General features: G+C 35.0%; 2 protein-coding genes across 2 annotated transcripts in view; both read right to left on the bottom strand.

Annotated features, from left to right (window-relative positions):
- Positions 1-8684, bottom strand: part of LOC142342254 (protein arginine N-methyltransferase 1-like) — a 37534-nt gene extending 28850 nt beyond the window's left edge. Inside the window, exons 1-3 of the mRNA XM_075393528.1 lie at positions 8512-8684; positions 5054-5251; positions 4529-4744 (exon numbers count right to left, since the gene is read on the bottom strand). Coding sequence (XP_075249643.1) covers positions 4529-4744; positions 5054-5251; positions 8512-8646 — 549 coding nt within the window. The 5' untranslated portion in view covers positions 8647-8684. The remainder of the gene's footprint in view (positions 1-4528; positions 4745-5053; positions 5252-8511) is intronic.
- A 5946-nt stretch (positions 8685-14630) lies between these two features.
- LOC142342253 (ribosome biogenesis protein NSA2 homolog) lies at positions 14631-15590 on the bottom strand. The gene has a single exon (XM_075393527.1). It carries the CDS (start codon positions 15556-15558, stop codon positions 14776-14778), a length of 783 nt encoding a protein of 260 aa, XP_075249642.1. The 5' UTR covers positions 15559-15590; the 3' UTR covers positions 14631-14775.
- Between the last annotated feature and the right edge of the window lie 703 nt (positions 15591-16293).

Raw genomic sequence — 16293 nt, 5'->3', positions numbered from 1 at the left:
ACTAGGCCTAGAATGAGCTGTGAATGGAGTGTGAAAACCAGTTAGAAAAAAATCCAATCCAAAAAATCGAAAAAACAGTAAAAATCAGAGTGAAATTGCCGCATGTGAACAAAAAACCACTACCGAGAAACCGAATTTTTGTTCAAACACCGTTTTCTCACTCTACTTTAAAATTAGAGCGAAAAAAAATCACGCCTCAAAACCACTCGCTTTTTCGCTTCATTTCCTGTTTCGGCGGAATAGCCGCGAAAGACTAGACCTGCGAGCCATATAATAGAGATAGAAACAGATACAGATCTAAATTGAAAAAAAAATAGACACCGCTCAAAAAACTAGGTAAAAAACATTCAGCGATAAATTAATAAAGCTTGTTAAAATTCATTCCACAGAAGCCTCTTATTAGGGACCTTCACTGCACAAATGAGTTCTTTTGACCAAAAACAAATTCAAATTAAACTTAAATTTTAAAGTTCAAAAGTCATTTTATTGAGTGAGGTAAGTCAGGTATGATCAAAATCTAATCAAGCAAATAACCGAAAAACTTTTGCTAAAGCGAGTGAGAAATAACGTCACGCGCGCAAATTCCGTTAGTGAGAGGAAGAAGTCATTCAGAAAATTGGACTTTTTCAGCTTTGCTGTGTGAACAAATTAAAACGAAAAAAAGGCGTCAGACGACGAAACAAAAAAACATAGCAGGACAAGTCCTGACGTACAATTCAAAGAATTTTCATTGACTAAAAAAACTAGACCTAAAACGGACTATGAATGGATTGGAAAAACCATTTAGAAATAAATCCGATCCAAAAAATCGAAAAAAAAAAACAGTAAAAATCAAAGTGAAATTGCCGCATGTGAACAAAAAAAACCTAGCGAGAAATAAAAATTTAATTCAAACAAAAAACTAGGCCTAGAATGAGCTGTGAATGGAGTGTGAAAACCAGTTAGAAAAAAATCCAATCCAAAAAATCGAAAAAACAGTAAAAATCAGAGTGAAATTGCCGCATGTGAACAAAAAACCACTACCGAGAAACCGAATTTTTGTTCAAACACCGTTTTCTCACTCTACTTTAAAACTAGAGCGAAAAAAATTCACGCCTCAAAACCACTCGCTTTTTTGCCAACTTCCTGTTTCGTCGTGACTAAAAAAATCGCCTCACTTTGACTTCAGAATCTTTGAAAATGTGTGAACAAATCTTCAGACATCGCCCCAACACAATTTGAATTCATTGAACTTAAAAAGAAGAGCGCTTAATTAATACCAGGCAAGTAAATGCAGAAATTGCAATTTTATGTGTTATAGTGCCTGTTCTTGAAGTCCGTTTAAGTCAGATTACTTTTGGCAGTCTCTTTTGATTTTATATCAATCGACCTATAGTCATCAGATTTTTTAATGTATCAAAATGTATCAAATTAAATGTTTTTCAGATAAGCCGAAAAACTTATTTATCGATAAAAACTAGATAGAAGGTGGTCAGTTTTCCGTAAGTAATTTGACTCCCACGTAAAATCTGAATACAAATTGACTTCAAAAACAGGCAGTTGACCATTAAACTTGAATTCTGTTCGTTTTACTTTTGTAAACGAGTGTAGCGGTTGTTGAGAGGCTGACGGCCGCTATTACACACGACTTAAATCATTGCGACAAACTTTGTTTCGTTTCTGATATTTCATGCAAAAAATCCCTGCTGCGAAAACTGCTGTTTTAATTTGAGACCTCAGCTCCCGCCAAAAATATGCTCTCTACAATTAACATAGCCGGCAGATTGCCGGAATAGCCGCGAAAGACTAGACCTGCGTGCCATATAATAGAGATAGAAACAGATACAGATCTAAATTGAAAAAAAAATAGACACCGCTCAAAAAACTAGGTAAAAAACATTCAGCGATAAATTAATAAAGCTTGTTAAAATTCATTCCACAGAAGCCTCTTATTAGGGACCTTCACTGCACAAATGAGTTCTTTTGACCAAAAACAAATTCAAATTAAACTTATGTTTTAAAGTTCAAAAGTCATTTTATTGAGTGAGGTAAGTCAGGTATGATCAAAATCTAATCAAGCAAATAACCTAAAAACTTTTGCTACAGCGAGTGAGAAATAACGTCACGCGCGCAAATTCCGTTAGTGAGAGGAAGAAGTCATTCAGAAAATTTGACTTTTTCAGCTTTGCTGTGTGAACAAATTAAAACGAAAAAAAGGCGTCAGACGACGAAACAAAAAAAACATAGCAGGACAAGTCCTGACGTACAATTCAAAGAATTTTCATTGACTAAAAAAACTAGACCTAAAACGGACTATGAATGGATTGGAAAAACCATTTAGAAATAAATCCGATCCAAAAAATCGAAAAAAACAGTAAAAATCAAAATGAAATTGCCGCATGTGAACAAAAAAACCCTAGCGAGAAATGAAAATTTAATTCAAACAAAAAACTAGGCCTAGAATGAGCTGTGAATGGAGTGTGAAAACCAGTTAGAAAAAAATCCAATCCAAAAAATCGAAAAAACAGTAAAAATCAGAGTGAAATTGCCGCATGTGAACAAAAAACCACTACCGAGAAACCGAATTTTTGTTCAAACACCGTTTCCTCACTCTACTTTAAAATTAGAGCGAAAAAAATTCACGCCTCAAAACTACTCGCTTTTTTGCCCACTTCCTGTTTCGTCGCGACTAAAAAAATCGCCTCACTTTGACTTCAGAATCTTTGAAAATGTGTGAACAAATCTTCAGACATCGCCCCAACACAATTTGAATTCATTGAATTAAAAAGAAGAGCGCTTAATTAATACCAGGCAAGTAAATGCAGAAATTGCAATTTTATGTGTCATAGTGCCTGTTCTTGAAGTCCGTTTAAGTCAGATTACTTTTGGCAGTCTCTTTTGATTTTATATCAATCGACCTATAGTCATCAGATTTTTTAATGTATCAAAATGTATCAAATTAATGTTTTTCAGATAAGCCGAAAAACTTATTTATCGATAAAATCTAGATAGAAGGTGGTCAGTTTTCCGTAAGTAATTTGACTCCCACGTGAAATCTGAATACAAATTGACTTCAAAAACAGGCAGTTGACCATTAAACTTGAATTCTGTTCGTTTTACTTTTGTAAACGAGTGTAGCGGTTGTTGAGAGGCTGACGGCAGCTATTACACACGACTTAAATCATTGCGACAAACTTTGTTTCGTTTCTGATATTTCATGCAAAAAATCCCTGCTGCGAAAACTGCTGTTTTATTTTGAGACCTCAGCTCCCGCCAAAAATATGCTCTCTACAATTAACATAGCCGGCAGATTGCCGGAATAGCCGCGAAAGACTAGACCTGCGTGCCATATAATAGAGATAGAAACAGATACAGATCTAAATTGAAAAAAAAAATAGACACCGCTCAAAAAACTAGGTAAAAAACATTCAGCGATAAATTAATAAAGCTTGTTAAAATTCATTCCACAGAAGCCTCTTATTAGGGACCTTCACTGCACAAATGAGTTCTTTTGACCAAAAACAAATTCAAATTAAACTTAAAATTTAAAGTTCAAAAGTCATTTTATTGAGTGAGTTAAGTCAGGTATGATCAAAATCTAATCAAGCAAATAACCTAAAAACTCTTGCTAAAGCGAGTGAGAAATAACGTCACGCGCGCAAATTCCGTTAGTGAGAGGAAGAAGTCATTCAGAAAATTTGACTTTTTCAGCTTTGCTGTGTGAACAAATTAAAACGAAAAAAAGGCGTCAGACGACGAAACAAAAAAAAAACATAGCAGGACAAGTACTGACGTACAATTCAAAGAATTTTCATTGACTAAAAAAACTAGACCTAAAACGGACTATGAATGGATTGGAAAAACCATTTAGAAATAAATCCGATCCAAAAAATCGAAAAAAACAGTAAAAATCAAAGTGAAATTGCCGCATGTGAACAAAAAAACCCTAGCGAGAAATGAAAATTTAATTCAAACAAAAAACTAGGCCTAGAATGAGCTGTGAATGGAGTGTGAAAACCAGTTAGAAAAAAATCCAATCCAAAAAATCGAAAAAACAGTAAAAATCAGAGTGAAATTGCCGCATGTGAACAAAAAACCACTACCGAGAAACCGAATTTTTGTTCAAACACCGTTTTCTCACTCTACTTTAAAATTAGAGCGAAAAAAATTCACGCCTCAAAACCGCTCGCTTTTTCGCTTCATTTCCTGTTTCGGCGTGACCAAAATCACTACTCCAATTTGACTTCAAAAATCATGAAAATGTGTGAACAGATCTTAAAAAAAAGACAGCGCCCCAATACAATTCAAATTCTTTGAATTGTAAAAAAAGACAGCGCCCCAATATAATTCAAATTCTTTGAATTGTAAAAAACCAAGAGCACCGCAATATAATAAAAAATTTAGAAGCTTTTTATTGGTTTATGATATACTTCAACCCATTAGTTTTTCTATGAAAAGGATTGTTCAAAGGGTTTCTGTTCGCGAGAGGGATAGCCTTCTTTTGCTCCGCTCACCATTTCGACTTTCATGTATAAAATGTGAGACTAACCAGCCATCTATCTCTGGCAACGATGACTGAATCTAACATAGACTCGTAAAATAGACAGTAGCCCATCCATTCTGACACGATGATGTCGACCTTCTCGATGCCATTTGGCAAAGTCTCTATCTCCTCCACTTTGCCTTTGATCAGAGACACAACCCCGCTCAGCTCATTGTCGCGCACGATACGCTGAGCGTGCTCTATGATGTTGGACATGTCTATCTAAACCACACAAACTATGCAAAAAGGAAAAGAGCATTCGGAACTGCGAACTTCCGGGATCAAAGATGAGGTTTTAGCAATGTTAAGATAATTTTCATTAGACAAAAAGTTTGGTATGCGCAAAATATTTGAACACTCAACATTTCAAAACCACCTAGCAGTGTGCACTCTAACCAGGCGAAATAACTAACAAATTACTTTCAAATTTTAGCACTGTGATTTGTTCTCTCAGTGCCCGTTTAATAAACTGCCTGAAAGAAAGTTATTGCAACATTTCTAAGCTCACATTTCAACATGCAACTCACTTACCCCAATGACATGTTTAGCACCTGCCCTGGCAGCGAACATGCTCAGGATGCCAGTTCCGCAGCCTACATCCAGCACCACCTTGTCCTTGAAGAGGTGTCTGTTGTGATACATGGCATTTCTGTAGGTCACTGTGCGCACCTCGTCTTTTAACATTTCCTCGTGGATTCCAAAGTGCGCATATGAGTCAAAGTAGTAGTCCTGCAAAAACAGCAGCAAAAACTTGTATTCATTGCTTCAACTCTTAATATATCATTGAAGCATTTTAACGCTGCGTACGTCATCCATTAATAGCAAAAAATTGCAAATAGAGCTTATTTATATCACGTCCATTTTTTGAGGTTTGCAAACAAATTTGACGAGACGGCTCTTCACTTCTAAAATTTTGTGATCTCAGCTTACTTAATAATAATCTATAAGAATAAGCTCAAAACAAAAAACGCCCAACGTATCAGCACAGCAAAAAATATCTAAAAATAAAGCCAACAAGGAGGCTGGGTAATGTGCATTTGCACAATGTTCCGACCCCGCTCAGTCCCATTCTTGGCCAAATGAAGCAGAGATAGGAAAATCTCAATATAAAATAGTAATTCATACTTCGTGACCTAAAATTTGAGGGACACTCAAACAGGGACAGAAATGTCTGCCAAAGACATTTTTTCATTCCATTGGAATGGACAAAAACTGAACTGATCAAAATATTGACGCCTAAATAAACGCCTAAATTTGCCAAACAATATAAAATGGTATTCAAAAACTGAATTCCGTCCAACTCAGGTCAAATTACAACAACAATTGAATATCGAGTAAAATGGCCTTAAAATAATCTAGCTTAGGCTTTAGCTCTATTTAATTTCAAATAAATTTTGCTATCTCAATCAGATCTAATAAACGGTTGCAGGTTTTTTTTCACTAAGTGAGATAAGTTATGCATGCTTAACAATCTTATTGCGCAATTGACCTTACAACCGATATAGAATGCGGTAACAAATGACGTCACGCAGATAATTCTTCACAAGATAACACTTCCCTGAGTGGTAGAAGTCACCGAATAAGATTACTCTATGACTTCGTTGAGAGTGATCAAATAGTCGTAACATACATCGAGGTAGAGAACGAATTAAGATAATAATTTCAAAACAGAAGTACAGATCCAAAATTACGGTCAGTTGAAAAAATTAAATTAACAACCTGACAATCAATGTTAACAATGCCTTTTGATAGTCAACAAAACTTATTATCAAAACATACACAAACCTAAACAAAACAGCAGGGGTAGCCTAAATGGGACTAAAAAGTTCAATAGTGTGCTTCAAATAACCACATTAGAGGTTAACATATACCACCATTAAGATTTAAAGTGAAAAATGGCATCAGTTTCGGCGCGCTTTTCATTTGACATTTAGTATTAAACTGCCGCCAATTGAGTTCAGCTGCTTGAAATTGTGATCGAGAAAGAATTTTAGATCACGCGAAACACAAAAAGTAAAGGGCGTAAAAGTCACTCGAAAAGTCAAAACGGTCAAGCGAAGAATTTTGAATAAAAAGACACACGCGTTTACAATAATTGCTTCTCTACGAGAGCAATTAATGAGTGCAAGATCTTAACAATCAAAGAAAATTTCAATATAGTCTTTAGCAATTACATTGGCCAATCACTGAAAATCTAATGGGGGTGAATGAGACCTGTTGACCCAAAAGCTGTTTTAAGGAGACAACAAAAAACCAACAATTACGCACAGAAATCAAAAGTATAATAGAGAGGTGGTTTTTATAATAGTCAATTAATTATAACCAGAATAAAATAAAAAATAAACAGAAGTATATAAAAAATATAGGAGAACGCGAACCCTATAAGACTACCTTACGTTACGCTAGAAAGTCAAAGGAATCTGACATTAATAAGACTAAGTAAGAGATTGCCAAAAACAACAAAGTCAAAGTCATAAAGGTTTACCAATCAACTGAAAACATCAAATAGGTTCACTTATTGCTCTTTAGCAGGCAATTGAGACCTATTAGAAATGAGATTTTAAAAAGATTACAAAAAACTCAAGTGCACGCAAAGCTCCGAGCTATAAAACAGTGTCAGAGCTATAAAGCCATAAACTAAAAACATTATCTCAGGCTTGCTTATAACATCACGGGACCAGTCATTATTGATAATCGATGACAAAATAATGCCTCGCAGAAACTCACTAAATTCACTAACTAGTGTTAAAGCAATAAATTTCATTTATTGGATCTCAATCCATACAAGCAATTGCATGTATACATTATCAGAACACATCTATAACCTTTACCGGCATTCACGAACCAATCACGAAAAAAACTACCAGAAGTAGAAGCAAATTGCTGCACAATGGGAAATTCACAGCTTGTTTTAATCAACAAATTAACGCTTTAAACTACTCAGTACGTCTCTTCCATAAAAATTCAAAATGATCAAATTCAGTACTAAAACTTCCCTTCTATTGACATCGAATAGAAAAAAGTGGAAAGATCAGACAGCGCCCAATACAAATCCAATTCTTTGAACTGTAGAGGGCCACTGAGACGAATGGTAGCCTCATATCATCTATTAACAATACGCAATTTCTTCAAATATTTACATAATTGTGCAATAAACATAATAAGACCAAAAATGACGCTAAAACCGCTCAAGGTATTGTTAAACAGATTTAAAGTAGCAAAAAACTTGTCAAACGGGAGTTCCAAATCGTTTTGACAGACAGTAAAGCTACAACTAGGCGTTGTTGCAGTTTATGAGGAATCCTTGAGGGCATTGCTCTTGAAAATTATCAGCAATTTTAGCTAATAAATTACTGATTTAGTAATAGATTTTATGAAAAAAGTTAAAAACTTCAGACTCTGGAGAGGCTCGAACCCGTGATCTCCCGGATAACACTCGGAGACCTTGACTATTCCGCGATAAGGACTTTGCTGACTGCAATTTAGATCACGCGAAATACAAGCGAGGAGAAGCCACTCCAAAAGTCATAAGATGTTCTAGAGCAAATGTAAAACGAAAATGACCGTACGGGTACTCATGGAGAACTAAAAACAGTTCAACCACGCTTTATTTGCATTCACAGTATGCACACCCTTCATTGTTACTTGATCAGGCAACCACTAATCAATAATGAAATTCATCGATATTATTCTTTTCACCATTACTGAAGATGCAGCAAACTAATTTTCCGTTCGAAAAAAGTGGAAGATAGGTAACACCCGTTCGACAAACAAAAATTGACCGAATTTACGGTCATAAAGATCACGAAAACTGCGGAGTGGTCTTTCCAATCATCATCCCGCCTGTGACTCATAGAGTCTGCCAATCTATTACGCACTCTTACCGTACTGGCCATATAAAATTTGTTCTTTCTGACTAAAAAGGCAATGTACAATTGGGTGCAATGAAAACGACAGGGGTGTCGAGACAAAACAGATCCACCACTCACTTTTGATGACATTTCGTTCCCTTTAGAAGATGGAGTTGCAGCTGGTTTTGAGTCTCCGTGATCTCCAGCTGTACCATTGATGCCCGCGAGATTTGATTTGAGAGGCACTGAGTCTATCCCGTCAATGGACTGCATATTATTAACAGATACTATCTGAAAAGAGCGATCCCATTCCTATGCATAAATATCGAATACATTTACATTCAGATAAATTGGAATCTATGTCGTAAACAGGTTACTGTTGCTATTTTCGACTCAATGTTTCCTTTGTAAAACTGAACCCCTGAATGCACCTAGAAATTGAAACTAAAATTTTAGCCTTAAAAGAACAAGGCGGCGCGTTAATGTGCGTTCGCACATGATGTTCCGACCCGAGCTCATCTACATTTTTGACTAAATTATCAACCAAATGAAGAGATAACAAAAATAGATGTTTGAGTTTAAAACAATCGTTAAACAACCTATCTACTAATTGAATTACCTAATGCCATGCCTCTTTACAGCACCAACGTGATCTGACATTAAAGAGACTAAGAGTAAAAAAAATAGCACCAAAAAAACTTCACAGCAAAAACTGAATATCTAAAATTAAAAGCGCCTAGTAACAACGTCAAAATGCAGTCAGATAAAACCTTAACTACGCAAATTTACTTTTTTCTAATTATACAGCAGATGGAAATTTTTCTTAATGAGACTAGGTAACAAGTCGACAAAAAGAACGAACATTGAGGTGAAACTTAAAAATTAATCAACATTTTTTACAAGAAATTTCAAAAATCTTAAAAATCATTAGCTTTTAAATAAATAATCCATGATAAATTACTAAAAAGTCATTACAAAACCAAAAGGACCTGTCTTTGGTCAGACTATGCCAAAGAAACAAACTAAAGAGAAACTCAAAATGTTTATCATGAACATTTCAAAATGTTTATCATAAACTTTAAGACTATTCGCTATAAACTGACTGCTTCGGGTAACATCATTAATTCAATCCTCAATTACAAGCCTATGAGACCTGTGAGCAATTTACGGCTAAAGAACAACAACAGCAAATTCAAGAAAAAATTGATCGAGAAAAGTGTCGAAGGCATTAAAAAATGAACTTTTCACTAAAAACTTCTATTTAAAAATAATTTTTCAAGAGCAATGAAAACACGTTTTATCAACGCCATTAAATTCATTAGCATTCAACGGAAGCCAGTAAATACCATAAGTTATCCCTCAATGGGACAAAACAATTGTTTGCCAATCGTTTTTATCAATAAGACCCTACAACATATTATTGACTATGAAAACAACAACAGAGACAGGCAAAACCCAAAAATTCAGTAGAAAAGTGCAAGAAGAAAACGTCGAAGCAATTCAAATCATAAGCTCTTCTCTGAAAACTTTATCTATGATCCGTTGAACTTCTTCCCTAAACCAATGGGGACTATCAGCAGTAGGATGATGTGATAAGATCTCAAAAGGATCCAAAAATAAAATAATGTACCCGAAAATAAAAATATGAAATCTCGTGGCATTAAAATTTTAAAACTAATACGTAGAAGATAAAGGATTCCTTCAGTACTGAACCTGACCAATAGTTCACGAAAAAAAAACGGTTTAGCATTGTATAATGTTCAAAAAAATTATTTTCAAACTCTTAACAGCCATTAAACTCAAAATCTTTCAACAGAGCTCAAAAACTTCGCTCAGATATAACCCGATCGGAAAAAAGGATGTTTGTCATGCATAGATATTTACAAGACATCACATTAAGTCATATGTTTGAATAAAATAACAAAAACAGAAATCAAAATTCAGTAGAAAAGTGCGAGAAGAAAGTGTCGAAGACAATTAAACCAGTAGATTTTCTCTGAAAAGTTTCTCTGAGATCCACCGAACGTCCTCTCTAAGCCAATGGAATTTTAATAATATTTGGATAATGTGTATAATGTTTGGATAATGTGAAGAGTTCAAAAGTAACCAATAATACAAAAATATCCAAAAAAATTCAAAAAATTGAAATCTTGTGTCATTGAAGTCATATAACCAATAGTTAGAAGATAAAACAGCTAACAAGATTAATTTTAGTTGTAGTAGAAAGCAAGTGGGTCCTGTCAATACTGACAATGACTAACAGTTCACGAAAAAAGTTTAAGAATTGTTGGTGTTCAAAAATATTTTTGAAAAATTATTTTTATTTGACAGCCATTAAATTCAATAGCTTTCAACGGAAGTCAATAAAAACGCTCAAAGATGCACCGACGGGAGTATGTTTATGTTTGTCTTGCAAACGTAATCATTAAGACATCACAGTAAGTCTTATGACTATTAAAACAACAACAAAAAAAGGCGAAAACCAAAAATTTAATAGAAAAGTGCAAGAAAACGTGTCGAGGCCATTTAAACCATAAATTTTTCATAAATTTTTTTTGTGATCCACTTAACATCTTGCTTAGGCCAATGTGAGCTGTCAATATTTGGATAATGTGATAAGATTTCAAAAGTAACCAATAATACGAAAAAATCCAAAAAACTTTTTTTTATTTTTTTGAAATCTTGTGTCATTGAAGTCGTATAACCAATAGTTAGAAGATAAAACCGCTAACCAGATTAATTTTAGTTGTAGTAGAAAGCAAGTGGGTCCTGTCAATACTGACAATGACTAACAGTTCACGAAAAAAGTTTAAGAATTGTTGGTGTTCAAAAATATTTTTAAAAAATTATTTTTATTTGACAGCCATTAAATTCAATAGCTTTCAACGGAAGTCAATAAATACGCTCAAAGATGCACCGACGGGAGTATGTTTATGTTTGTCTTGCAAACGTAATCATTAAGACATCACAGTAAGTCTTATGACTATTAAAACAACAACAAAAAAAGGCGAAAACCAAAAATTTAATAGAAAAGTGCAAGAAAACGTGTCGAGGCCATTTAAACCATAAATTTTTCATAAATTTTTTTTGTGATCCACTTAACATCTTGCTTAGGCCAATGTGAGCTGTCAATATTTGGATAATGTGATAAGATTTCAAAAGTAACCAATAATACGAAAAAATCCAAAAAACTTTTTTTTATTTTTTTGAAATCTTGTGTCATTGAAGTCATATAACCAATAGTTAGAAGATAAAACCGCTAACCAGATTAATTTTTGTTGCAGTACCAAGGAAGAGGGTGCTGTCACCCCTGGACTGACTTACAGTTCACAATATTAAGCTTATGATTCTTTAATGTTCAAAAAAATTCGATTTTTTTTAAGTCTTAGCAGCCATTAGCTGCCCCCTCAAAGTACTAGATATGTTCACTTGATGCTCATTATGGTACATATTCCACTGTTAGTCAATGAATCCATGCCATAGGACTCCAAAAAATTAGTGAAATTTCAAAAAATTCAGAATTTCATTTAAAATTACAAAAACTCAGAATCAAGGCCAAAACATGAGCAATTCCTTGAAAACGATGTTTTTATTCATTGGGCTTCATTTGACTGTAAAGGAGGTTTGTCATTAATAGAAGCTCGATATAAAAGGTGACTTGTCTCTAGGTGACTTTAAAAAAGCAAAAAAGATAAAAGTTTCATTTAAAAGAAAAGAGCTCTCAAATAGAGTTCGATTTTTTTGATAGTGAACTTCCCTATGAGTTCAGAACTAATTTTTTTATCGCCTTTAGTCTACTAGGAACACAAAATTGGACCATTTTTTGGCGTGAAATTTAATTTTGAAATACTATCTTTTTAAAAAATGTTTTAATTTGGAGAAAAATTACACTAAAAGTGATCAAATATCACGTGTTCACACAAAACTTCAATCCTCGATAACTCCTCGAAAAAAACGAAATTCAAAAAAATCTTTTTTATTTTGAATTCTACGCTGAACCAGCTTTTTAATGATACCACTCACATTTCTCTACGGCGAATATATAGATCGGCCAAAATTGACTGAACCAAAAAAAAACCCATTTGAGTTAGTTCCTCCCCCCCCCCCCCCCCCACAAGTGGGGTCGGAACAATAATTTATAATTTACTAACCTTTATTGTTTTTACGCGTGAATTCACTTATATTAATGTTATTAGAAAGTACATACAAGACAGTATAAAGCCCAAACTTTGAAACTACACAACCAATTGAAAGAGCGCTTCGAAAAAAAGGAACAACTCATTGAAAACTATAGTACCTCAATTCGTGGAAGCTATGCGATGAAAACCAACACCCTAAAAGCATCACTATTTTGACGCGTTTACATGAAATGGAGAGAGTACTGGAACCAATAAACAAAACCACCTGCAACAACATTATAATCGGAAGGAGTACTAATGCTTAATTACAAACAGATAAAACAAATCCCAGCAAAAAGGATATACATCAATACCTCCTTAAAATGCTGATTATCAAATTAGACGTCCAACAAACGTACAGGACAAATCGGCACACAACAGAGCTATCAGCTCACGGAACTCATTTTACAGCCTAGATTCGGCAACCATTCGTGATAAAACTCCAAGTGCAAACTACAAGCTATGAAAATTTCTTCGACATAACTTTTTATTTCTTTCTTTTTCTTCCGAAATTAATTTTTGAGCCTTTGACAGAAAAAAAAGGGATTCAGCAAGGTTTATCAAAAGTACATATTTTTATGTGTTCATTTGAAAAAGAAATTTGTTCATTAGAAATGCAAAAATTATGATTTCTTTAAACTGATCAAAACTATTTTGTGTTCTTCAGAATTAGAACTAACAAATTTCTTTTGGTGGAAACAAAAAACTTTACCCGTTGGTTAAACCATTTTTTGTCTAGCAAATAAAATAAAATTTTCTATATCTGTATTTAAGCTCATAAATAACCTTTCTGCAGAGTTTTTTCATTGAATAGAACGTCAAATTTCTCCTAGTGAATGAATTTCGTCCAAAAATACTGACTGGTTGATTTTATATTTTTCTTTTCGTGACCTATTTTTGTTGCAATCAAAAAGATACCCAGGCAGACTGCCGGAAAACAGCCGCCATTGATTCCCATAACCCCAAACGGGATAGAAAGAACAGAAAATGAAATTTTGACTTTTGTACAAACATTTTATTGATGTCAATTCGTATTTAGACATACTACTGTTGCTCAATGAGGGCGTTCAGGGGCGAATTTCAATACCCATAAGTATTAGAGAAGGTAACTAAGACCTTTAAGAACAAATCTCGCTTTCAGTCTCTATTCTCGCTTTCAGTTTTATGAATCTGTTCATTTAGATCACTTTCCTAAGCGACTGATGTTTAAAAACACTTTGAGCAGAATGATCGAATGACAAAACTAGCCTACAGAAGTCAAAGAATTCACGCAATTAGTTTAACAAGCTGTGACTTCCGGCAACGCGAAACAATTTTTTTCAACGAGCTGAACCGACTGAAAGATGGGGCCGGCAGTTAATTAAAACCGCTGAATGAAACCAACAATCAATTGGTCAAAAAACAATTCAAAAAATTATTTAAAAAATTTTAACAATTTGAATCGAACATAACTAACTATTCAGATTTAAAAAAACATAATCAACTAAGGTCGGGAGAATTGCTCTCAAACAACTGGCGAGTGGTGGGCTTCAGTAGTAACCAGCTGGGGCTTAAAGATGCATCAAGTGGGTGTGATCGGTGTGAGGGGGGCGGGGGTCAAGTGATGGGGTAAGGGTTGTCAGAGAGCTGGACTAGAGGGGGTCCAAATCACCTGGCTGGAGGAAGGTGGACGGGAGTGTTGAGGTTGGGAAGGGGTAGCCGACTCAAACTTTTAAGACGAAGAACCACCCTTCAATCCTTGAAATTGTCTCCTCAAAACAGGTTCGGTGAATCGCATACTTGGAGACTAAGGCTTACAGACTTCGTTTGAGAGCAATTTCGATAGTTTTGCACGAAAGAAATGCAGAAGACTGTCAAACGCATTTACACAAGCCTGATTATGACTAGCTGGAAGGAACTCGATTGAGTCCAGTGTCATTTGATAGATCTTCACGTTTGGTGGTAAAATTTTGGTAACTGCGTGACACAAATTCAGCTTCTCAAAGAAAAGATACTAACTTTAGGTAAAATTGCACTTAATGAGAGCACTTAATTATGTATTATCTATGGAGAACCTGTAAACCTACGCTGGAAAAAATCTTGATCGTTATTTTTTATTCAAGCTAAAGGTTCCAAAAACTACGCATCAACATATATTCATCAGCCACAAAGCACCATCAAACGTCCGAACAACGGCTGCTTGATTCGCTACTCATCAATCGTGATTCATTCAATACGCGGCATATTACACTAAGAGGACGGCATTAATACATCCATCGTTCTCCGGGTTATTTGTAACTTGTGCGTATTTGCCCCACACCACTTTACCGCCTTGGGTAACTAAACCAAGTTCACTCACATTAACTTCAACGATAGTTCCTTTAGTCACGACACCGAGACTCGTAAACATTTTACTACCTGGGTTCTTTTTTACACCAATAATTGGCAAGCAAAAAGTGGCTTTCAACTCTGGATGTGTAACATGTGCTTTTTTAAATCTAAGACCCATGGGTCGAATAAAGCGTTCGAATTTGGGTGGTTTTCGTGTGAAGTTTTCTCCCACAAAAGTAACTTTGGTCACCATACGTTTCCATTCCTTCTTGCGCCTTTTTCCACTTTTGAGAACCTTAAACACTTCGTCTTCGCCTTGGGCTCTAACTTTGGGAATCGGAACGTCCCATTTTCCTGCCTTTTCTTTCCTCTTTTGCTTCAAAGTATTGCTTAGAACCTTAGCTGTGTTCGTTGTTTCTCTGTCCAAAAGATAAGAAGGCACTGCACCTTCTTTCGCTGGTTTTTCAGCTTTCTTTTTGGCTAACTTCTCTTCATGTTGACGTATTGTTTTCTTCATTTGAACCTTTTCGTTGAAGCGCTGTTTGTGGAATATCTTAGCCTTGTGTTTCCTCAGAGTTTGCGACTTCTTGGACAAGACACGCACTTGTCGACTTTCCTTTTTTCGTGTTCGCTCCTCGTAATCCAACTGTCGCCCATATCGTTTGCGATGCAACTCTATGTGCTCGTTCTGAGGCATTCTAACCTGAAAAGTTTTCCTCTAAAAACAAATTACATCCCTTAGTGAGCCGTCTCTTCGAACCATCTTGGTTAATTGGAAAGTTCTCATCAGTTCAAAGCATGAAAAAATCAAATAATCACTTGTGACACATGTTGAACGTGCAACCCACACCGGGTTTTTAATGCCACCAAATATTTTGCAACATAATCTTCATGACCAACGCATGTTTATCTTGTTTAGTTGGTTTTCAGGTCTCTCTGCCCATCTAGTGAGATGACAACGTATTTTCCAAGATTTTACTCTAAAAATCTATTTAATCTCGGAGCCGGCTCCAAGAAATGCAATCCTCAACCCCCGGCCATTGCAAATTCTAAGTGTTCCAAGTTATGTCTGGATTCCGATTTATTGGGCACATAACATGTAGTATCGCCGACATATTACAAATAATACAAGGACATATAAGCTACTTTGGTGTCAATAATATTGATTAAACAGACAACTCGCCGATCATAATTGACACTTTCTGATGGGCAAATTTGTACACTGCAATTCTTTTTTAAATAGTATCACCCCTTTTTGATAATTCTTTTACCTGGAACCATTGATTTACCGGGACTTCCCTTGTCAAAAACGGAAATTGTTGAATACAGGATATCTTCTCAATAGTTGATTACTACAGAATAGGAAATTAAATTGTCTACTAGATTACAAGAATGGAACTTATTTGGTACAGATTTAAAATTTGTTTCCTCT

Source organism: Convolutriloba macropyga, chromosome 7, assembly GCF_964194025.1.
Source record: "Convolutriloba macropyga chromosome 7, txConMacr16.3, whole genome shotgun sequence".
Lineage (NCBI taxonomy): Eukaryota > Metazoa > Xenacoelomorpha > Acoela > Convolutidae > Convolutriloba > Convolutriloba macropyga.
This window is presented reverse-complemented; position numbering and strand designations above follow the sequence as displayed.

What these genes read in the sequence shown, in the direction of transcription:
- LOC142342253 (XM_075393527.1), bottom strand. Translation starts at nt 15,558, where the DNA reads ATGCCTCAGAACGAGCACATAGAGTTGCATCGCAAACGATATGGGCGA.